Source organism: Chiloscyllium plagiosum, unplaced genomic scaffold (genome assembly GCF_037043375.1).
Source record: "Chiloscyllium plagiosum isolate Xiang-an unplaced genomic scaffold, Cpla_swu_hap1 HiC_scaffold_16, whole genome shotgun sequence".
In the NCBI taxonomy this organism is placed as follows: domain Eukaryota; kingdom Metazoa; phylum Chordata; class Chondrichthyes; order Orectolobiformes; family Hemiscylliidae; genus Chiloscyllium; species Chiloscyllium plagiosum.
The window spans coordinates 56597137-56622308 of NW_028270154.1; the positions used below are offsets into that span (position 1 = coordinate 56597137).

Here is a 25172-nt window from a genome sequence, read left to right on the forward strand (position 1 = left end):
CTCGAAAATACTACGTTTTTCAGCAACATTATAGCCAAATTGTGCTGCCGATAAACACGCTTTATACGAGAGCCACCCATACTGTGTCTCGTCATTGTTTGAGATCCAAGCTACTTCAGAGGCATCAGTTTTTAAACGGAGTTAAAGCTGAATTTGGCCACCCAGACAGGAGTGTATAAGGAGTATAATAAGGGGCAGAGTATGAAGCCTTGAGGATTATTACTGAGGGGTTGTCACCTATCCTTACTGATTGCAGCCTGAGGGTCAGGAAATTGAGGATCCAGTTGCACTGGGAGGAGCAGAGTCCTAGATCTCCGAGTTTGGAGATAAGTTTGGGTTTTTTTTTTAGGTAGAATACAGCTTTGGAAGAACTTACAGTGGCACTGTTAAACTTCATCTCACCCTATCACATGCATTCAGTTGTGTCATCTTCATAAAAGTACAACACTTCTCACAAGATCAGCTGTGGTGCAGGAACAACCACAAAGACCAAATGCTTGCACAATTTAACTTTCATCATTGCAAAGCCTTTGATTAGTCACTTTTGTTTCTCAGACAACAACAATAACAATCACATAACAGAATCCAACTTAACTTCAAGTAAAATTTAAACCCAAGAAACCACTTCATACATGACAACAAATTTCATGTTTGTCTTGCCCTGTGAGAATGAATGCTTGGGGAGTGCTTGAGACCGGAATCAATGCACAACTTAATGGCAAAGCCGATGGATATATGTAAAAACAAAAGTGTACAGGGCTATAAAGGAGAAAGTAGTTTTATAGTTTTTCATTGTTCTACCATGTGAGCAGTGGACATCTAATGGGATGGATGCCCTCCCTGCGTGGTGTGGTATGTCATGAGAGGGAGAGTACAAAAGGGAAGACAAGAATTGTTGAATGTACAGTGAGGTAGATACTCAGAGATAGATAGAATGGAGACAATGTGCATGCAGAGAAAGGAGCAAGGAGAATGAGCATGTAAATGAGGAGGCAAGTGACAGCAGCAAATAGACAGAAAAACATAAAAGGTTTAGAGGGCGAGGTGGGAAGAGAAAAAAAAAAGTCATGGGTAAAGAATGAATGAAAGAGGGTGGCTCCACTTTCTGCAGTCAAGTGTGAAGAGTGACAACTTGATCAATATACCAATCATGTTGTTTGTGAAAACAACGGTAGAAAATGGAATTATTATTAGGAGCCATGTCACATCGTAAGATATTGATTGCTTTATTGGAAGCCAATGTGCACGAAACATATTGTGGCAGCCTACTGTGTTTATAGTATGTGCTGCAGTGGTGAGCCAAAATAATGGGAAGATTTTCCTAACACTGGCTTATTATTGTTCTTGCTAATGATACTTCCTGTAATCTGTTTCCAATAAACAGGGGAAATTTTGACTTGTAATAGTAACGCATTTGTAACAGCAATGCAAAATCAGCAGTTTTTTTTTTACCTTTGTTTCAATTTATAAAGTGGCTCCTTATTCCACTGCCTCTGGCAAATGGAACAATTTTAACAGCATGCAACAAAAACTCAATAAATTACAGGAAAAAACTGCATGTAATAAAGCTGCACCTTGCCGTGCAAGAGAAGGGGTTCTCCCTTGATCTTACTTTCACACTCTCCATTGATTAGTTTCTAGTATTGACTTTATGCCAAAAAGAAGTTGCTTAATGGATAACCCAACAGATGTAATATTTAGAATATATTCTCCTAGTAACATTTAGAGATGCTCAGAATTTCAGGATACAATTTAAATTCTTCATAGACTCCAAAATATTGGTAGGTCTCTGCAGTGGGTATTGCCTCCAACAAGGTTTTCTACCTGATGCAGCAATACTTAGGTTCTCTCTCATACCAAAGAAATTAGACGTGGACGGTATTGAAGGTGCAACAGATGTAGATGTTACATTCACAGGCACAGAATATCTGGGTTAGTATTAGGCTTTTATATTACAACAGTAATCAGCAGAAAAGCCAAAGAATTGTGGATGCTGGAAATCAGAAACAAAAACAGAATTTGCTCGAAAAACTCAACAGGACTAGCAGCATCTGTGGGCAGAAAGCAGAGTTAATATTTTGGGTCCAGCGACCGTTCCTCAAGAGATGAGCAGCATGCTTCTAGTCAGAGCTTGTGCATCAAATAGTCCAAATTCAGATGATGCATGAGATCTTTTTACCTCAGGTTACATGGTGTGATAGAATGATAACATCAGGAGCATGTGTCTTAAATGGATACTGACATACAGGCCATGACAGCTACGTTCAGTTCAATTCATTTATAGCAAGCCCAATCAAAGCACATTTCTTTCAAATAATTTGTCAATGTTATCACTGAAAATTGACTCTGTACACAAACTTCATGACTAAGACAAAATATAATTTTTCAAAAGTGGATGGTTTACAATTTCTATTGAAATTTGCACATTTTAAATGAATCTAAAAATAACTCCTATTTTCACGTTTGAAGTAACAAAATACTGCAGCAGTCCTTACAAAATCTATATCCAGTCACACAAGTGTGCTACCATCAGCAATTATAATCCAGTCCCAAGTATATTACTTTTCAAAAAAAAATCAATAGGAGCCACTATTGCCTTTGATGGAGAAAACTGCTTTGGAGTTTAGATGTAAAGCATAGGTACTTCCAAAGATAAAAGCTCACCATCACCTGAGTTGTACAGATGCATGTGTTATCAATTCAATAATTATGTAAACAGGTAAAACAGACTTTAAGAGACTAAGCATTACACTGACGTTTGAAAACTTGTCCTGATCTGATAATCATTAATTTGTCTGAAGAGCAAGTAATTTTTCCTCCACCTTACCTCAATCAGGATTGACTCTGTGGGCAGGGGAAAAGAACTCAAAATTAGTTTACCTGGCTGATATGAAACTGATATTACATGCTATTAAACAGAAGTCCTTGTCATCAAACTACTGTATCAGTAAATGAAGGTTGTGGTCATTTTCTGTCTCTCAGTCTTTATTTTATAGATGGCCACCAGCAAGGTACTTAACTTGAAACAGCAATGCTTACCTTATCGCTCGTAACACATTAGAAACTGAACATGAATATTGTGTTACTGAAGAGTTTCTATACCCTTAAGACAGTGTTAGCATGTGTTTAAAACAAAAGAGCTGTGGATGCTTTAAAGCAGAAACAAAAACAGAAATTGCTGGAAAAGCTCAGCGGGTTTGGCAGCATCTGTGGAGAGAAGGCTCACTTGACCTGAAACATGAACTCTGATTTCTCTCCACAGATGCTGACCTTTTCCACAATTTCTGTTTTTAATATCATGAACTTGGCTGTTAAGGTTTAACTGATAGTGTACCATAACACAACAGTATCTTATTCCCTTCTCAGGCAAACCCTTATATTGAGGATACCATGCTTCCATGTTGATTTATTAGGTTCTGAGATAATTGCTAAGTCCAATGAGTGACATGTAGACAGTGAACAAAAACTACAGCATTGTTTCTTCCACAACAAAGGAAATGTTGGAATTCTCTGGGAACCAATGTAAGCCAATCATGAGGCAAGCCAGAATATTTAGAATTCTGACTAAGCTAGCCTCAACAAATAATGATGACGCACGCCTAATTAAAGTGAAACCAATGTCCCATGAAATATTTACAAGTGATAATTAAATATGAAAAAAACATCCAAACCTGATCTTGGCTCCCAATATATTTATGCAAATAAAACCAGACATAGGAGCAGAAGTAGGCCATTCAGCCCATCAAGTCTGCTCCGCAACTCAAAGAAATTATGATTGATCCGATAATCCTCAAATAAAATTTCCAACTTGTCTTTTCTCCATAACCCTTGATTCCCTTACTGATTAAAATCTGTCGTCTATCTGAGCTTTGAATATACTTAACAATCCAGTCTCTACAACCCCTTACTCAGAGATTATGCCCTCTGGTCTCCCACAAAGAAAAATAACTTTCCCATATCCATCCTGTGAAATCTTCTAAGAATTTTGTATATTCCGATAAGGACACTACTCATTCTTCTGAATTCCATTGAGTACAGGCCCAACCTATTCTTTGGTAACCTCGTTAACAACTAACATCGTTTACCACTGCCAAGTTTCTGCTGGTGCAGAATCACATATCGCCCATGCAGACCATTAGCACATTAAGTATTAATCTGGGAAACATAAGAGGAGAAACAAAACACACACTTCCGGTTCAATCATCGGAAACAATACGTCATGGATTAAATTCCAACCAGTGCCTTAAAGGCATCATCCTGAAGATAAGTTTATGCACAGCAAGCACGTTTATTTCCAGCTTCTAAAATTAAAAAGTAGGCATCTACTTCCTGCTTTACTATTAAATGGACAATGGACATCCTACATCTTTGAGAATTGGAAAATCCATTACAAAATGAGCTGCAAAGGTATCAAGTCTTATTCAGGATTCAAACCATAATTTCCTCCACTAGTGATCTTTCCTGTCTTTTTTGGACAGTCTCCTGCCAAATTTACAACCTAGCTTTCATAAATACAAGTTCTTGATAGTAAAACAGGACAAAACAACATGCTTCTCTAAAGTGGTTAAGAAATATCAATCGTAACACATCCCATCCTCAGTGTCAACTACCATTTAAAAGTAAATTAAACATTATGGCCACAAATGCCAAATACTAATGTTTATTTGCAATAAAGTTTAAAAATCTGGACTTGAACAAATAAAAAGCATCAGGACATATTTTAACGTTCCAACTCTTTCTTTCAAAGCAACCATTGCTTAAAAAGTCACCCATTTGCAACTCGCCAACATTAGAAACAGAAACACTGATGACTGACTTCTAAATTCAGGGGTAACCCCACACCAATTTTTTCTACATGGGAAGTGGCTTTCTGGTCACCTCAGCTGAATTTTTGCATATCTGTCAACTCATCACTGAAGCGAAAAAACACCATGATACAGCTGCAATATGATAGTGACTTCCTGCCAAAACTTTAAAGATAAATGCTTTTCAAACTCATTCCTAAAGCCAAAAAAAGACACACACGAGAAGGACTATCACTACAGTGAACCATAGTAGCGACTGCATAAAATGTTTGACTCAATTCTAACCATAATGTGAAAAAATAAAATTGCTCACTGCTAGAATGTATGACTTTATCATTGCTCATATTCTTTGGTGCTGTCACATGCCCTTTTGTGCAAACACTGTCTTGTTGACCCATCATTCATACAGTTTGCGTGCCTTGTCCCATACTCCCGAGATCAATTAGCCTGTTTAATTTTTCAAATTTTAAAATCTTGTTCTAATCCAACCTTTTCATTCAATTTTCAGTAACCTCTCTTAACTCTCCCAATTCTATTCAACATTGGCTCCTTCATCTGATTTATCACCGCCACCACACCACTACAACCCACGCCCACCCCCCAAGTGCCCAATCAGCAAAACACACTGTAATGTTTATATTAAAAATACGAAATAATTACACAATGAGGCTGACCTCCAAAAGTGGGTGATACGTGAAGGAAGCTGGAATACTGGTTTGTCAGTATTGTTGGAAATAATTTAGCTTAATGAATTCAATATCGCATGGTGGCTCAGTGGTTAGCACTGCTGCCTCTCAGCACCAGGGTCCCAGGTTCAATTCCAACCTCGGGTGACTGTGTGTGAAATTTGCACATTCTCCCAGTGTCTGCATGGATTTCCTCCATGTGCTCCAGTTTCCTCCCACAGTCCAAAGATGTGCAGGTCAGGTGAATTGGCCATGCTAAATTGCCCATAGTGTAGGTGCATTAGTCAGAGGGAAATGGGTCTGGGTGGGATACTCTTCGGAGAGTCAGTGTGGACTGGTTGGGCTAAAAGGGCCTGTTTCCACACTGGAGGGAATCTAATCTAAAAAAAACTGTCAGATTGCTGAGGTCAGTTTAACGGCTTTGCCACAGAAAAATACTCTTGGTATTGGGTTTTTCTGAGCAAAGAGAATTTTCACAGAATTATTTAAAGAAACACTGAGGTCGAAAGAGAGAGAACAGTCATTTGCATAACACTTTAAATTCAGACAATCCACGGCACTTCACAGGACTAGCAAATAAAACCTGACACCAGGCCTCATTCAGAGATTTTAGGACAAATGACCAAAACATGGGCAAGGAGAATAAGAGATTGTGTTGAAGTGATTTTGTTAAAGGAATTAGAAAGGATAAAAATGCTGCAGGAAATTAGAAGGTCATGAAATGGTAGAAATGTACAGAACAAAATTTGGCCATTCAGCATAATCTGGTTAAAGATGAACGAATGGGATAATCTGGTTTAATGTGCTCTTCATTTTGGTCTTTACATAAAAGGTAAATTCTACAAAAAGGTAAATTAGATAAATATGTGTTTAATTATACCAAGTCTATATATTGCTTCAGACCTCAACTTTGAGTTCTTATTTCATACTTAGACTGAAAAATCATTTATGCAAAAGGTATGAATATCCAGTTGATCAGAAAACAATGCTATTGCTACGTCACCAAAATGTACTTTGTTTGGGTAAATATAGCACAGTGTAAAAATGACTGCCAAAGGAAGTAGTGAGAGTAGTGCTGGAAAAGCACAGTGGGTCAGGCAGCATCCGAGCAGCAGGAGAATCGACATTTCAGGCATAAGCCCTTCATTAAAGACGGAGAAGTTGGGGAGGGTGAGGTTGGAAGGAGAGAAGTTGTTGAGGGTGATTCCTGGTAAAGAGCTTATGACCGAAACGTTGATTTTCCTGCTCCTAGGATGCTGCCTGACCTACTGTGCTTTTCCAGCACGACACTCTCGACTCTGAGCTCCAGTATCTGCAGTGCTCACTTTCTCCCTGACAAAGCAAGTAACTGCCAATAAGACAAGGTACCTAGGGCAGACCTGAATTTAATTGCACACAGTCTTAAAATGTGTTTCTCTTTTCATATTGATAGCAAAGCTGTGGGAATAGTGTATAGTACATTTGCCATTGGTACAATATATTGCAACAAATTCAATAAAACATCCTTATTTGACAATGAAGCATTGCTGACACAGAAACTTTAAAGAAATAATGTTCCATAACACACTGAATTATAAATTGAATTTTTTTCTACAAAATGACAGATAGCAGTTAGTGCTTCATTTACAAAATTATACAATATCGAATGTGGTTAACTAACATAACCAATCTAGCAACACTTTTTGATGCAATTAAACCACCACACAAGCATTGTTGCAGCCTATTTCCTTTAAGTGACTCAAAACCCAGAGGGCAAATTAACTCTATGCACTAGCCCCTTCCACACATACTTATAGAATTTGCTTTTGAAATACTGCATGATATAGGTAAAATAACCACAATTTTAAACAATATCAAAAGAATTCTGGCAGACTGATTTCATTCAAATAAAATAAATATAGACAAGATTACAAGCTTTTGCAGCATTCATAAATTAAATTGACTTTTAACAAGACAGAAGTCACCAACTGAAATATTAAAAGGCATCAATTAACAGAGGCTTGTAATTTCTTAGTTGAAACAAATACTGGGGGTTGGAAATTTCCCGGACTCTCTGATCCTGTGTCCATCCTCTGGGAGCCCTTCTGCCCTAATTTCTTATTAAGATGCGAGTATGGGCTGATGCCAGCCCATTACCTCGAAGCCAGGCCCCAAGGCAGGGCAACGTCAATGTTAATGTAGCCCAGTTTCAAGGCCTATCTTAGTGAATGAAAACACCAGCAATTTAAAATGATAAAGGAAGCAACATAAGTCATATTTATAGGTTTCATCCCCCCCCCCATCTTCACCAACCACAGTGACGCTCTTGCTGTCTTAGCCATTTCATCCTCATCATACCGACACTCACCCAGTATTCACATTTAACCCTATAATAAAGGTTGAAATGGTGTAAGATTCCTCACAGAACTGCCAATAAAGAAAAGCCACATGAGCCATTCAAAAAATTACCCCACCCCCAGTCTATAGCTGGGCTGGCTCTGCCTTTGGTAACATTGATGTACCTCAGATTTTCACACTTCTTGATAAACTGTAAAGTATGAAATTCTATTTCCATGTCCAGGTCACAGTTCATACCGTTTTCATTCTACATAAAACAGGAGACCTTACCAATAGTGGCTACCTCCATGAAAATCAGCACTTGGCATCTTTTAAACAATGCTGGCAACTTTAAAACACAACCCACCCACTTTCCCATGCCATTTGTTGCTGGAAGTGAAGGTGTGACTTCTGTATCCAAGATTTGGCTGGCATTTTCTTTTACCCCTTCATCCATTTTGGTCCCAATCAAAAACATGAAAATCCAGCCCTTTCAGTCACCTGGGAAGGGCATTACAGAGGCCTTGCACAATAATAAAAAGAAACTAGAGTGAAACAACATCAATTCCATTACAGAGCATCAATACCTAATAATTAGCACTGCAAAATTATGGATCCCTGAACACCTCCAAAAACCTACCTGCAATCCTGAAACTTTAGCTGAAGACAAAAATTTGCATTCAAATGTAACAGCATTCTGGTTTTAAACAAATCAACAATGCTGCAGCTGACTGTGAAATATGCAAAATCTCTCCTATAACAACCTATTGCTTAATAGTAACTGTAGAAGGTTTGGCATCAAGTTACTTTTGAATCTGTTGTTCGCAGCGTGATGGAAAGCAATGTTTGACACAACAGAGTTTCAGTGAATCTACAAAAGATCTCAACTAAAAGATCTCAGCTGAGTCAATTCTTAAAATTCTGTTACATTTTTAAATCTAACTGAAGAGTGCAATGCTTAAAGGATATCATCCATAATCATGAAATCAACACCTATTTAAAATTATACAGAACAAGAAACAAACAGTATAATGGCTATCCTCAGAAAATAATGATACGTATTAAAAACAAAATTCATGTGTGCATAATAATGTAATTATCTGAAAGTTGAGTGGTTTCATTGTGAAATTATGAAAAATCTACAGCAGTACAGTGTGGACTGTGGATGAGAAGCACATCCTGAATACTCTATTAATAGAGCATGAGATTGATAGTTCATTTCCCACTGAGTATGGAATTGTAACAACACTAATGCAGGATGACTCAATATTTGACTGGCAAACAACAAAACAAATTCTGTCCAGATCTGAAAACTTTGCATTCAAACTTGGCTAATAAACTGTGTAACAAGAATTGGTGCATTTAACTGACACCTCCAATCATACTGACCCATTCTTTGAATGGACATTGTTTATAAAATTATAGTACATCTTTGAAAGCAGAAGCAAAAAACGTTCAAAAGAAATGGAAATTCCTTAACTATAAAAATGTTGAGAAGATAAAATCTATAAAAACATGCCGATGGATTTTACAGGCATTGAATACAAAACGCTTATCATTCTCAGAAATACCACAACATATTGCTTGGTATTATGACATTGTCTTCATCCACAAGCTTTGGAGACATGTGCTACAACTTATTAATACTGCCACTTGGTAGGGGAGACTTTGATTATTGCTAAAAGAGACAAGATACCAAGGTTCTTCATCTCTCATTAAAACGTATCCCTTTTGTTTGTCGAGACTTGCTCTATGAATATATGTCACTTCCATAAAGTTAACATGAACCAAGAAACTCACTGATTGGTTGGTGTTGTCTAAGATAATCAGATGAGCTTGTGAGACAGCTCATTTGCTCTTGATAAAAGTGACTTACATACATGTGCAGGGACCAATTCTCTGCCAAAAACTAAGGGATACGCTCAGGCTTTGTGCTTTTATTGAATGACACAGGAGCTGGGGCATCCTGTAATTCCCCACTGCTTTCTCCACATCAACACCTCAGTCCAGTTGTCAACCAATCAGCACTTTTTTTCTCTCTCTGAAGTATAAATTCTTATGATTGCCAAATTCTGAATATTCTTCTGTTTGTCCTGATAACTGCAAAATTAAAAAGCTTCAGTAGTACAATATTCATTAGTATTGATGAATCCTTAATTATTTTTCTCCCCTTCAGATCATTTATCCAAGATCTATTTGATGCAAGAGCAATAAAGACTTTGAAACTGAACTGAACTGAAATTCCCAGTATCATCACTATTGGTGCTATTAATCTTTTAGATACTTTTGTCATCCTCCAGTAACCTCCTTCCATATCCTTTAAAATTTGATCACTTATCAGATCTAAGCAACATCACACCCTGATGTTCCAGCTACAGATATCAGCTCAGAATGGAAAGGCAGCACAGCCCAGTCAATTCTGATCTATATTTGAACATGTTCACTTGACCTTTCTGTTGGCTTAGGGAGACAAAGTACAAAGGATAGGGTAGAAAAGAATAGATAAATGAAGCTGGAAGGAGTGTTAGACAATATCACCAGACTACATCAATAGTTGCTACCTCACAACACAAGGTCTCAAATTCAGCTGGAGACATTTATTGTCAAGAGTGGCAGAGAGACTACCATTGGATTAGACACTTTAGTGATGCAACTAAGAAACATCAAAATTTCTTGTTCCCAAAAACTACTGAAATATCCAAAAAACATTGTTGGATTCATATATTTTAAGATCAACACAAGTACAGTAATGGATTTAACAATGATGTCCACCACAAACCATTGACACATCAACTGATCTTACAAAGGAAATGGAAAAAAGATGAGAGAGCAATTAGCTCAATATGCAATAAAGAAATCAGCATCTTCAATAGAAAGAGCATCAAGAATGAAATTAAAAGGGAAGGCTACTGAAAATAAGAAAAATCTTTGATACTGATTCGGTACTTTGGTGCATCACATGCTGTAATACAGGCATGGATTCTCTCTCATTTCCACCTGACTTGTATTCTTATATCACTGACTTCCACTCTTTACCCATATTTTCTGGCATAAACCCAGGGCAAAGCATACAAGTTGGCAGGAGTGGCTCACAAACCACATTCCCTTAAATTCACACAGACATGAAAACCTAAAAATTACTGTGGGGTTGTCAAAACAACATTTAAAAATAAAGATGCACTTCAGCTGTTACAGGATAAACACACCACACAGAAACTTTAAATATGAAACACGTCTTTTTTTCAAACAAAACTATTCCCTCATTGTACGGATTAAGATTCATACGTTACTGTAAGATTGTAAATATATTTCTGAATGATTGGCTACAGCTTCATTTTCAGCTCTTTACACATTTATAACAACAAACCAACCTTAGTATTAAAGTTTCTATACCAGAACCTTGTGAGTAAAGAGGTTAAAATCTCAAGTACAGGCAGTGGGAAGCTAACTCTAATTATAATGTACCACCAAGATAAAGCGCCAAATCGATACCAAATTAATTGCTAGAAGATTTTAATCAAGCCCGCAAAGTAGATTAAAGTGCGACACTTTAATCTTCTATATCCTGGTCTGAAATTCCAATACATGTAGTTTCTGAATGCAATTTTTAAAACCAGGAGAAAAAACTTCCGGGTGGAGCTGGACTCAAGTAAGAACAAATCATTTTGCGCCACGTGTTAATACATTAGAGCTATTCCAGTTCACAATGAAAGAAAGGATATTAAATTAAATTAATCAAAGCTCAACTCACTGAGCTGCAGGTGTAAGTCACTTGAGAGCACATGGAAATTGCATTGTTCTGGACATGTTTAAAAGTCATTTTAATTCCAGCTATAATAAAAGGACATTACTGATTAATTACTCCAGACCTGAGATGGGCAACATATTTCTATTTAATGCCGCTGATACATCGATTAGAAACTAACCTGAAAGGTGTATTCTTTAGCTCGGAGATGCTCTAATAAAAACCTAGACTAGATTTGCATTCATATAAAAAGTGCAACTGTTAACAGCTTCCCAGTATTTCTTTGCTAAGGATTTTTTTTTGCAGTTTCTGAAGCGGAATCGTTTTACAAGATAAAAAGACCCGTTGGCCCTTCATGTCAAATTATACAGATTTGTTTTCCATTTAAAAAAAACTCTCTACATCCTCCCAAAGCTTCGGCGTTACAAGAATAGACATATTATTGATGCACGAACCCCGATTCAACTCACCGTCTTACATCGAAAGCCATCCCGACGGCTTTAAACTGCAATCGAACCAACAAGACAATGAATGCAATGCAAATTATCAAAGGTAAACTGAGCAACTTTCTCTGCAGCCCACCGGCTGTCTCCCGGATACACCGTCACTCTTGAACGCCTTGTATTTCGCTATTGGCTGTACTGAGAAACAGGTCTCTACTCTTTTTCCGGTCTGATTAATGCAGTGTGGAAAGTGTCTTGGCGGGAGATTGTTCTTTTTATTTTCTCTTCCACCTCCCTCCAATAGCATTATGAAACTGAAGCACTTCTCTACGTTAGAACAAACTGGCTCAAGAAGAAGGAGGAAAAGATTAGGAATCTGTCCAGTCGAATTGCCCTTGCCATGGATTCTTAATGCAGCGCTGAACAAACTTACGTGTTAAATCTTAGATGCTTAATGGATTTTGGCCACAATTTGTTACCCAGTAAATCGTAGAGAACGTCACATGAATGGTTTGAACTATTCTAGTGCTGTACCTTGAAGTATAGCTGCAAGAAAATGTGAAAACTTGTTTTTAAAAAAGTATAATTTGGTATTTAATTACTGGTGAAACATGCCTGAAGGTTGAAATCTATCTTAAAGTCTAGTCTAAAATGTTTAAAAATATTGAGTTAGCAATTCAGGTTATCTTGTACTTACTTGGAAATTTATCATCTGAAATATTTAGAGGGAAAATAATACTTCAAAATAACATTTGATGAGATGATTAATTATGTAGGTCACCTTGATCATTTTAACTATTGAAGAAAGTATATGCTGAGTTTTTTTTTCACAACATTAATATTTGTGACATCAGGAAAATTGGAATGGACAAATTCTATGGTAGTTAAACACTTGGTATCCGTCTCCAGAAATAATCAGAGTTTCACTAAGCTGGATGTCAGTACAATGTTGTTGAATTACCATTCTGACATTCCTTGATTCCTGGAGGTAGAATTAGACATATGATTTCAGAATAGACCATTTAGCCATTAAGTTTGCTCTGCCATTTTGATCATAACAGAACTGATTGAAATACCATCATTACCCGGGAAAGCAGAGATCACAATCAGGACAACCCTTTGTAAAACCCAAATTCATCCACCAAATCTGACAAACTGTCAGGAATTGCTCCATGCAGAATTCATTTTGTAAAGGACTCCCAATTATTGAGTCATGTAGCACAGAAACAGACTGTTCGGTGCAGTTCAATTCATTCACGCTGACCAGGCATCCCAATCTGACCTAGTCCTATTTGCCAGTATTTGACCCATATCCCTCTAAACTCTTCCTATTCATATACCTATCCAGATGTCTTTTAAGTGTTATAATTGTACCTGCCTCCACCACTTCCTCTGGCAGTTCATTCCATACCCTGCATGATAAAGTTGCCCTTTAGGTTCCTTTTATCTTTCCTCTCTAACCTTAAACCTAAGCCTTCTGGCTTTGACTTCTCCCACCCTAGAAAAAAGTTATAGACATCCAGTCTTTTGGGTTTTTTTGTAAAGTTGACAGGGATTTTGGCAAGTCATCTTCGTTAAACTTGAATAAATTCTTTGAAAGTGTACAAGATGGTGAGAGTGTGGTTAATGTTATGTAAGTGGGCTTTCATTTGATAAAGTTCCACAAAGTAATCTTGTTAGTAAAATTTGAAGTCTCTGGGTTTAAGGGGGAAGTGGATGAGTAAATACAAAATAAAAAAAAAGGAAGCAGAGTGTATTGATGAACATTTTTACCCCACAAAGTATGCATCTGGGTTTCTCAGAGGTTGGTGTTGGGATTGTTTTTTTTCTTTTAATAAAAGACCAGGGTGTGAGTGCTAATTTCAACACATGCAGAAGAAATTAAACTTGGGAGTGTAATAAATGAGGAAGATAGTAATAAACTTCATGTGTGCATTGACAGATTGGTAGATGAGTACATGAAATTTAATACAGATGTGAAAAAGTTAATATTGGCAGGAAAATGAGACTATATCATAAAATGAGTGTAGGAAACAAATCTGAAGGAGTGCAAGTTTTGATGGTATAGGGCAAACTAAGAAGGCTACTTAAAAAGGATATGGACTCCTTTGCTTCATAAGTAGAAACATGAAGTACAAAAGAGAGGCAATTTTGATAAACCTTTTATAAGACTTTGTTTTGGCTCATTTCTATGCATCATGCTTCAGCAAGGATCAAGGACTAAGACTTTCGAAAGCTTACAGAGCAGAACGGTAGCAGTGACGAAAGACTTTATTTACATTCAGATCCTGGTTGATTTCCTTTTGAACAATGAAGATTAAACTGAGGTTTCCTGGAGTGTTCAAAATCTTAAAGCATCTTGTTAGGCTAATATTACAACCAGATGAAAGGGGGTCTTTGTTCCCCTCCTTGTTTGACTACAACACCGTTTATATTGAAATGGTAATACTTGCCAATTCAGTGAGTACATAAGTTTGTGCTATGATTTATAATAGAACCAAATGGACAATTCTTCTTAATCAGCATAAAAGGGGTTAACGTTATTATAATTCAATTGATTTTAAGTAAAATAAATGTCTGCATATGCATGTGTTAATTTGCAATGAGGACAAAAACAAATACATAGGACAACTTATCCAAACTAAAAACTACAGTGAAAGTTTAAGTTAGTCAGTAGTTTAGTGGCTTAGCTGGCTTCTGGACAAATCCTTTTTTTACTTTATATCCAGGGGGTTTAAAACTAAAAACTGACAATCTATTTGTTCTTTTGAAGACAGTTATGAAGTTGAGTTCTTTCCTTCAAATCTGTCTGCTGCACTAGGAAAGAAAAGCAAACAGGGTCTAAGATTGCAAGTTAGGTGGAGGGAAGACCTTGCTCAACTTCTTAGCTATTTGTTCCAAATTCTGCTGAGTAGACATGTGTTCAAAACACACAGAGGAGATGGCTTATCTGTGACTGCTTTCCCCGTTCCCCAACTGCCAGTCGCTTGAACACAATGGTACATTTCAATTGTAACTTCATTAGCTCATTGTTTTCAAAGCTATAATAAACCAGGTTCCTGTTCTCCAAGCAATAGCCTGAACCTGATTACATCAGGTGACAGCTTTAACACTTTGTGAAAAGAATGGGAGATGAGAGTGCTTGTGGCACAGTGGTAGTGTCCCACTTGTTCCAGAACAAAAGATCTGCTATCTTTCACAGCTCTGGGGGACAGATTGTTGTCATTGGGTTTTGTATCATTCTCAAGGAGGTTGGAATGGGCAATGTTTCATGATGCAAATTGGGTTTGCTAATCTTGAATGGTGCATTGTTGAGTCACTTTAATCTTTGAGTTTAAAAATCTGTTTTCTGGAAAATTCAATTTATAGATTAAAAATCATTAATTTGACTCATGTCTTCATGACAGTAAATAAGTCTGCTATCCACTGGTAGAAAAATCAGTAGCCAGAGGACACCAGTGAAAAGGAACTGAAGTAGCGAAGGAGAGAATGCAATTTGCACCAGAATGCACAATCGAAATAGTGATGGAAGTAGATTCAACAATAGCTTTCAAAACAGAATTGGATAAATACTTTGTAGCATACAACTTTGAAGAAGTTATGAATGACTAAAGAAACATGTGAATTTCTAAAAACTAGTGATTTAACTCAAATCTCATATTTTGACAGCAATTGTTACATTTTGTTTAGTTTTCAGTGCTACCAAGATGCTGGTTGGCTCCTCAACAATGACCTCAGGATTTCTAACAAGATTTACCAACACACCAAACTTCACTATTTTCTTAGAGAACTTCTCCAACTTCAACTTCAAAGTATTCTTGTCCCTGGCATTGGTTGCAGACCAATCTTGTCCAGTGTCTGACCACATGCAGCTTTCATTTTTATGCTATGTCCTCAGTTATAAAGAGTATCAGTTTTTGAGTAAGAGGCTGCCAACTCAGGCATAGATATTTTCTAATCATCCTGTTCAGAGATGTTATCACATATGCCTGAGCTTCATGAGGTCTTGGAGCAGTAGAAGCCAGGGAGGCCTCCAAAGGGAAGTGAGTGGGGTCAGTTATATGAAGGGAGCCTGGTCAGTGCATAAGGCAGGATAGGAGTCTTTCAGTAGGGATGTTTCTTGCTATATTGGAGCCCTAAATAGGGCAGAGGGTCCCTGATCAGAAGCGACCTTGCACCACCACAGAGAGTCAGTTAGGCCATCACAGTGTAATTTGTCCATGATGGCCCTTCCCCTATGACTGATAGCATTACACCCTTGTGACCTTTCATTAAACATTTCAAGGTATTTTTGGGATGAAAGGAATGATTTCTGACATTACTGGGGAGTGGGAAAAAGAGAGAAATTAGATGATGATTGGGTTCTCCATCTTTTACGTCACCATCCAGTTTTATCACTGCTCCACCAGTGCCTCCAAATGTAAGCCATGGATGTGGAAAGAGTAATTTTAAATCCTCTTGCGCATATGTCATGTCAATCAACTTCAAGTTGGTTGAAAGATTAAATCATTAAAATTAGCAGTTAACAGGACATTGCAGTCAACAGACATAGGTTCATCGTATCACCATCCTATTATCAAACTGCAGCAAATCCCCTTCCAACTCTTATTTTTATTTAGTCTCCTACCCCTCTCCCTTCCTCTTGTTTAACAATGGTTTGCACTGCCCTTGGGCTGGCTTTGCATGTAAATTATTCGAATTGGAATCATTGGGAATTTACTCATGGTTGCTATTAGATGTGTAAAAAAAAAACTCAGGTGATTTGCTGATTGGGAAGAAAGTTCAGTTGTATGTAAGAGCACTTAGAGTCTTGGAGATGTATGGCACAGAAACAGATCCTTCGGTCCAATGCGTCCATGCTGACCAGATATCCTAAACTAATCTAGTCCCATTTGCCAGCACTTGGCACATATATCTCTAAACCTTTCCTCTTCATATACCCACCCAGATGCCTTGCAAAAATTGTAATTGTACCGGCCTCCACCATTTCCTCTGGCAGCTCCTTCCAGACACACACCACCCTCTACGTGAAAAAGTAGCCCCTTTGGTCCCTTCTAAATTTTTCCCTCTCACCTAAACATGCCCTCTAGGTCTAGACTCCCCTCACCCCAGGGAAAAGACCTTGTCTATTTACCCTACCTATGCCTCTCATGATTTTATAAATCTCTACAAGGTCACACCCCCTCAGCCTCTGACACTCCAGGGAAAACAGCCACAGCCTATTCAGTCTCTCCCTTTAGTTCAAACCCTTCAACCCTGGCAACATTCTTGTGAATCTTTTCTCAACTCTTTCAACATCCTTCTTGTAGCAGAGAGACCAGAATTGCATACAATATTCCAAAAGTGGCCTAACCAACGTCCCAACCCCTATACTGAATGCATTGACTAATAAAGGAAAGCATAGCAAATGCTGCCTTCATTATTCTGCAACTCCACTTTCAAGGAACTATGATCCTGCACTCCAAGGTCTCTTTGTTCAGCAACAGTCCCCAGGACCTTACTGTTAAGTGTATGAGTCCTGCCCTGATTTGCCTTTCCAAAATGCAGCACCTCACATTTATCTAAGTTAAACTCCATCTGCCACTTCTTGGACCATTGGATCGAGATCCCATTGTACTCTGATGTAATCTTCACTGTCAAGTAGACCTCCAATTGTGGTGTCATCTGCCAAACTTACTAATTATATACCTCCTATGTTCACATCAAATCATTTATATAAGTGACGAAAAGCAGTGGATCCCAGCACTGATCTTGTGGCACACTGCCGGTCACAGGCCTCCAGGCTGAAAGGCAACCCTCCACCAGCACCCTCTGTCTTCTCCTTTGAGCCATCACTTCTTGATATAAATAAAGAAAAAGAATCAAACTGCAGCAAGACATGGATAACCTCCTCTGATAAGCATATATGTTCATACAACTCAAGTGTAAGGCAAATACCATTTTCAGTGAGAGAGAATCTAACCTAATGTCCTCTTGACATTCAATTGTGTTTCTTAACATTCTACTGTCAACATCCTATTGTTACCATTAATCAGAAATGGAAAATTAAATACTAGGGCTGCAAGAGCAAGTAAGGGACTTGAGTAGGATTTTAGGCTGAGACCCTGACGTCAGGGTCAGTGCAGGCTTGTGGTGTTGAAGGTAGTATATAAGCATGGAAAGATGATTGGCTAACTGCCAGAAATTGGGATGGAGGTGGTAATTTCAGGATGGCAGCCTGTACCTAGCAGAATGCCACAAGGATCAGTACTGAGGCCACAATTATTCACAATACATATTCATGACTTGGATGATGAAAGTGAATGAACTAGAATCAAGTTTGCAGATGATATGAAAATAGGTGGAAAGGCAAGCTATGAGGATTACAGAGAGATAAAACAGGTTAAACAAGTGACCAAGAACTTTGCAGATGGAATATCATGTAGGAAAATGTGAAGTTATCACTTTGACAGGAAGAACTGAACATTATTTTAATTGAGAAAGACAGCAGGAAGCTACAGAACATTGTGATTAGGGAGACCTCATGCATGAATCAAACAAAAAGCTGGCATTAGAGTTCAGCAGGTATTAGGGAAGGCAAATAGAATGTTGGCCTTTATTTCAAAAGGGAATGGAATATCAAATAGGGTGACTTCAGTATATAAAGCATGAATCAGACTACAGGTGGAATCCTGTGAACAGATTTAGGTTCCATGCTTATGATCTACCGACATTGGAGGCAGTCCAGAAAAGGCTGTTTCCAGATATGGAGGAACTGTCTTTCAAAGAGAGGTTGAGCAGTTTGTGTCTGTATCCATTGGAATTATGAAGAATGGAAGCTGACCTTATTGAAACAGACAAAATTCTTAGGGGACTTGAGAGGGTAGATGCAGATTGGTTGCTTTCCCCTTGTAGGAGATTCATGATGAGGGATTAATAAGAGGGTATACAATTAAGTCAGAGATGAGAAGGAATTATTTGAGGATTGCAAATCTATGAAATTCTTTACTGCAGAGGACTGTTGAGGATGGGTTATTGCAATACAGAGGAGCAGTCACTTGACAGTGATTTTGCCTAAGCTGATCAAAGAATGAACACCCCTCACCTCTCAATTAATGACACTGGATGGAGGATCTATAGGAGAAACTACAACATGGAAGAAGTTTCAGTCTGTCCCCATCTTGTGATACCCTCTCTGTAGGCTGACTGGAAAATTCCAGATAACTTCTGATAATCACTTTCCATTGACCGCTAAATTATCCAAACAAGTTAGTCACCCCAAATGTAGCCTTAAGCAATATTACGCTTCTGGCACTCTCTGTTCTCACTCCAATATCAGAGCAGAAATCCTGCCTTAGGTTTTCTGTAGCAAATGATTCACATCCAGACTCCTCAAAGTTCTTCTGCCAAGCAGAAGTCAAAACCAAAATGGCATGCTTTCTATTTGCCATGTTCTGTGCAGTTCCAACAACACTCAAAGCTTGACACAATTCAAGGACAATCTTGATTAGTACCCAAACTGTTACTTTAAAAATTCACTCCATCAACTATTGTTTCAATGTGGCTGCAGTCTGTGCCCATCTGCAAGATGCACTGCAACAAATTGCCAATGCTCCTTTGACAGTACCATCAAAGCTCTGGTATCTACCATATGGATAACCTACTGATTATCAACATTAAGTAGCAGTCTTTTTCAAATATGTACTTGATATAATTTAAGATGAAAGGAAGGACAATTACCATAGTTTATAAAAGATAATTGTTATTTCTACTAAATTCTAATATGTAACAACTAAATTATTATACAGGATATTTAGGTTGAAGGGCACCACTCTGCAAACACAGGGCAAGGTGAAGAGGGCGGTCTCCATAACTATCACAGCCAGCATGGAGATTGAAACATTAAGACTGAAGTTTTAAGTTTTCAAAAAAAAGTCATGGATTTCTGACCATACCTCATAATTATATTACGTATATAATGAAATAACTGCCAATTATCATGTGCTATGAATGTATTACTCAAGTATTTTTAACAACAGTCATATAACTAAACCACATGTTCTCTGTTTTACAGTGTAAAATTTTCCATTGATGAGGAATAGCACTTAAAATATGGGATTTTAACTTGCTTGCACAATACATTTGGGGAATAAAAATGTTTTATATAGTATCTATGATTATTGCTGCAAACAATTTTAAGACCAATATTTCATTGGCAAGTTATGGAAACACCCAAGATATTATGAGGCTTAACCGATGCAAGAGAAAACAAAGGAAAAACAACTATTCACATTAGCATTTTTTGTAGATATTTTCATAAGCAACTTATTCAGAAATGTTGTTATATACCTCTGGAGCAAGTGGGACTTGAACCCAAGCCTCCAGTTCAGATGTGGGGACAATACTGCTGGGTGACAGAAGTCCCTTTAAGTACATGGTTTGATCTGTAGATATTTTGATCAACTTGTCCATGGAGGTTATTACACACCTCCAAAGCAGGTGGGAGTCAAACCTTCTTATCCAGCTAATTAAGACAATCATTAGTTAGGAATCAAGTGGTACCAGATACTCTGTCAATCTGCAGCTATGTTTGCACTTAATTGGTCAAGGAGAAAGAAGCCATGGTATCTGCCAATACATTTGAGACCTTCTTTGACCAGTAAAAATTGAAGTGTAGCATTTAGTCAGAAATCCTTTATTTAATTGTCAAGTTCCCTTTTTTGGATTAATTTGAAAATTTATGCTTGTAGTCTTGGAGAATGGTCCTTTTCAACTTATTTGGCTTGGTGACACTGGTCTTAAGGGTTCAATTAAAAGAATTGGATTCTTGCTGATAACTCATGGTATCAAGTGATTTAGCTTCATTATTAAAGGTTTAATGTGTGTTTTTTTGCAATTGTGTACTATTCTTAAACTCTTGTAAGTCCAAAGAAAAATAAACAAGACTCAAATAGAACATTGAAAGTATTGTATAATTCAAGGAAATCAAAGTCAACTTCTTTTATCCAAATTGATTGCAGACAAATACTAGCCACCTTATTAATGTACCATCAAGTCAGGTCAATTGCAAAAATATACCTCAACTCTACCAATAGCTTCATTTATCGTTTTCCCGCCATACGCCAGTCTTGTGACAACTTAATGTGTCTATTGCATCTGATTTTACAAAGGAGTAGAAATATTTTTAGTAGTCACCGTCCATGCTAAAGTTGTCCTATTTTCGTTAATTAACACCTTTTATTTCACTGTATTCCATTAATTGACAAATATGTTAAGAATTTCGTACTGGACGTAGGTGTGTCAAATACCATTGATTGTAATCGAGTAAAGCGCGGAGGCATTCACGTTTTCTGACATGTTGTTCTTGCCGATTTGGTGCAGCAGTCTTAATAGTTTTGGGCTCCGATTTGGTTTTCTGGATTGCTCGCTACACACGTTTCAGATACTTTGCTTTGTAGTTGTATCAGATATCATGAAAATATTATTCCACATTTTAAGATTTAACTCACTCGCCGCAGTAGTGTAACTTTGTGATTATCGGTTTGGGTTTATTCCCCCTGTTCGACACTTTAAAAACCAAATCGAACTATCCTCTCCGAACGATTCGTACTTTGAATTAAGCACAAAATGCCTTTAGAATGAGTTTAATCTAAATTTATCAAATTAGTAGTTTAAAGGAAAATACCTTGGTTAGTTTGCACAAATTAAACTCGTGAAGTTTGTAACGATCTCATCTCCTGAGCCTCTCTCCGTGAAACACCTAATTTCTGTGAACATGCGCGCATATAGAGTCAATGACTTTGCAGGTAACTTCATACTGAGATCCTATTACGTTACCATTTTGGTCTCTTTAATGGTACTGTGTAATAGAATTATGTCGACTGGGAGGTAAAGAGGTCCTACACCGCTTAATTTCAATTTCACCCCAAGTTAAAGGATCAAGTAGAGCGTTCTCCGAACCACAATAAATCAATAATCTAGTAAACGAAAATGTGATGACTTAACAACTTTATTTCTCCAAGTGATTACGTAAATCAGATAACCGCTGGGTTAATCATTACACAAGTTAACAGAGAGATTTTAAACTTGCACAATCTCGAGAAATAACATGCTACTGACTGCGAAACAATGATCGGAACCCTTGAGTGTGTGCTGTGGCAGTGTCCTTTCTCAGCTGGAGCGAAGACGCCGAGAGTTGCTGCTGGTGTTTTGAGGTGACATCACGTTGTTTGTTTCCAATTGCACAGCAAACAAGCGGGATGTCTCTCCCTGGCACACGTCAAGGGCAAGGCAGCTCACTTCCACCAGGCGCCGAGTGCGTCACACAATCGCAACACGTGACAGCCGACGCGTCATCCCCATTCATAAAAGTCCTCTATAAAAAGGCGCTCGGAGAGACAGGGGCCAGAGTAAGGGGAAAGGAAGCATCAACACTGACTGAGATAAAGGCAAAGCTAGCAGCCGGACTGTCACAAAACTCGAGGAAGCGGCGGAGCTGGCTTCTTGAGTATCAATTGTCTACATCAGCAATTATGGTCATGATGGAAATCTCTAGTGTTAGTATTGAAACTCTTGGACAGCTTCTGAAGGAAGATCCTTCGAAATGTTTGTTGCTGGATTGCCGATCTTTCTTCGCCTTCAACGCTTCGCATATCGTGAATTCGCTCAACGTCCGATTTAGCACCATAGTTAAACGAAGGGCGAAAGGGACAATGGGGCTTGAACACATCGTTCCGAATGAAGAGTCCCGCAAGAGTTTAGTATCTGGTCTTTATTCTGTAATTGTTGTGTTTGATGAAAGGACTTTTGAGTTTGATCTACTCAAGAAGGACAGCACTGTACTCTTGGCGGTTAATGCGCTATGCCGAGAATCCTATGGGGCAAGGATTGTTTTTCTCCGAGGTGAGTGTCAAAATAAAAAAAATCGCCCTCCTGTAAAGATCATACAACCCACACTTACCCAAACCATTCGTTACCTCGAACGAAATCTTAAATAGCGGTTAATTGTTCAAAGTCACAACCCTAGCATATATGAATCTGGTGATTCTGTGGAGTTTCGTATTAGAAAAGATCGTTTACATCATTGAACGAATTAAAACTTTGAATAAGTACGATGTTCCTTCCCGTGTGTACAGTTTACTAGTGTATACTACAATAAATGTGAAATTAATTGCCTAAGATCTGTGAACTAACCAGGTCTGCATTCGGTTTGATTTCAGGTGGCTACGATGCGTTTTCCTCGGAATATCCAGAGTTTTGCACTAAACCTTCGCCTCCGTCGGGATTGTCTTTACCTCTAAGCGCCAGCAGCAACCCCAACAGTGCAGAGTCGAGTTGCAGTTCCTGCGAGACTCCTCTATATGATCAGGTCAGTTCACAATTAGGAGAAACACTTAATGTTTGCATCACATTGTGAAACAGCAGTTGCATTACGCAACACTCCCACCTAAAGTGAATCATCTCAAGATAAACTCATTTGGATACTGCCTGGTAAAATGAAGAATTTGGACTCCACTTATGTTTGACGCCTCAAAAGATAGTCTGTTATTGGAAGTATTCGCTTCCTGCAATGTCGAGAATTCGGATAATGTGCGGTTTTATCTGAAAGCTGACGGCTAATGTTTTCCCTTTTTTTTTCTCCGTAGGGCGGGCCTGTCGAAATCCTCCCTTTCCTCTACCTCGGAAGTGCCTATCATGCGTCAAGAAAGGACATGTTGGACGCCCTGGGGATCACAGCTCTCATCAATGTCTCTGCCAACTGCCCGAACCACTTTGAGGAGCATTATCAGTACAAATGCATTCCTGTGGAGGACAGTCACAAAGCGGACATCAGCTCCTGGTTCATTGAGGCTATTGAATTTATAGGTAAATTCTTGTTCAGTTAAGCTGTAAACATTTTAGCTCCGCAAGAAGGAATTTTCAAACTTAGGTTAGACTTTCAAATTAAAGGCTATTAGAATCTTGTAACTGTTAAAATACTGAGCACCAGCATTGTTCTACCAAGTGATGGAATTAGACCTTAGCATTATATAATTTTAGTCTTATTTTCCTGTTAAATTGGACAATTAATTCTGAAATCTTTAACATTCCAGTTCACATTATTTATGGTAATAACAAGTAGTAAACTCCGAAACTGTATGTATAGTCCTGTGTTTTTTTTTAAATCGAGTTATGTCCTAAATCAGATCTGTTGTTCCTTCCCAGACTCTGTGAAGAATACTGGCGGCAGGGTATTTGTACACTGCCAAGCTGGGATCTCTCGATCGGCCACGATTTGCCTGGCTTATCTCATGAGGGCGAACCGAGTGAAGTTGGACGAAGCTTTTGAATTCGTGAAACAGCGCAGGAGTGTCATTTCCCCCAATTTCAGCTTCATGGGACAGCTCTTGCAGTTTGAGTCTCAAGTTTTGACTCCTTCGTGTGCTACCGAGGCGGCCAGCCCTTCAAATAACCCCCCGGGCGCTTCCACTCGATTCGTCTTCAACTTTCCTGTCTCCATGCCTGTCTGTCCAGCGGCTAATTCCCTCAACTTTCTGCAAAGTCCCATCACCACGTCCCCAACCTACTGAGATGGAATGGACTGACGTTTGAGACTAAACCAAGTAAAATAAGCTGAAAGGTTGTGTTCACTTTTTTAATGTACAGAAACCAATTAACGATTTCTAGACCAGAAGTTCTTGATTTTGAAGAACGTAATACCTCAACCAGACCCTGCACTGTGTCACATTCTGAAAACTGTCTGGAGAGGGTGCAACTGGCGTTTTAGCACTTTTTTTTATACATTTCTTTCAATATTTGACGGAACTGTAAGTGGCAACAGTTTATACTGACTGTCGGTTTGATAATTTATACAATTTATTTATTTACGTATTGACTATTTTGTACGAATCCAATAAAACCTTTTTTTATATATATAACGTGTTATTTTGGTATTTAACCCTAACCTAGTCCAACACTCATTCCTACTGGAATCAGCAAGTTGTCTTCGTAAGATTCTGATTTTTTTTTCACCCCGAAAACTTCAACTAGTAAAGCACATAGTTCATCCCTACTCAGTCTTCACTCTGCCATTTTATTGCTTTTTCTATGTGGTTGCACAGTTCTTATTTAAAAGATTTCGCTTCAGTCAGTGTCATTGATCGCTCCAGTGCTGCATTACTATGGAATTAGGCGAATAACTAAACACAAAAGATGTATA

The 25172-nt window shown here is 38.1% G+C and overlaps 2 protein-coding genes across 14 annotated transcripts in view; one reads left to right on the forward strand and one right to left on the reverse strand.

Moving 5' to 3' along the window:
• The window catches only part of ergic1 (endoplasmic reticulum-golgi intermediate compartment 1), a 137745-nt gene extending 114439 nt beyond the window's left edge, over positions 1-23306 (reverse strand). For 7 of the 13 annotated variants that reach the window (XR_015759791.1, XR_015759793.1, XR_015759790.1 and 4 more), the window contains exon 1: positions 8448-8518. Coding sequence is in view for 4 of the 13 variants with exons in the window: in XM_087995429.1 (XP_087851555.1) it covers positions 8448-8503 (56 nt within the window). In the remaining 9 variants the exon portion in view is untranslated. Of the gene's footprint in view, positions 1-8447; positions 8519-11178; positions 11313-12022; positions 12179-21659; positions 21800-21982; positions 22249-23167 lie in introns of those variants that run through there. The other 6 variants (XM_087995433.1, XM_087995430.1, XM_087995431.1 and 3 more) reach the window with 6 other exon arrangements.
• dusp1 (dual specificity phosphatase 1) lies at positions 22378-24891 on the forward strand. The gene is made up of 4 exons (XM_043703791.2): positions 22378-22876; positions 23194-23342; positions 23620-23839; positions 24179-24891. Exons 1-4 carry the CDS (start codon positions 22507-22509, stop codon positions 24541-24543), a joined length of 1104 nt encoding a protein of 367 aa, XP_043559726.2. The 5' UTR covers positions 22378-22506; the 3' UTR covers positions 24544-24891.
• The last annotated feature ends 281 nt before the right edge of the window (positions 24892-25172 follow it).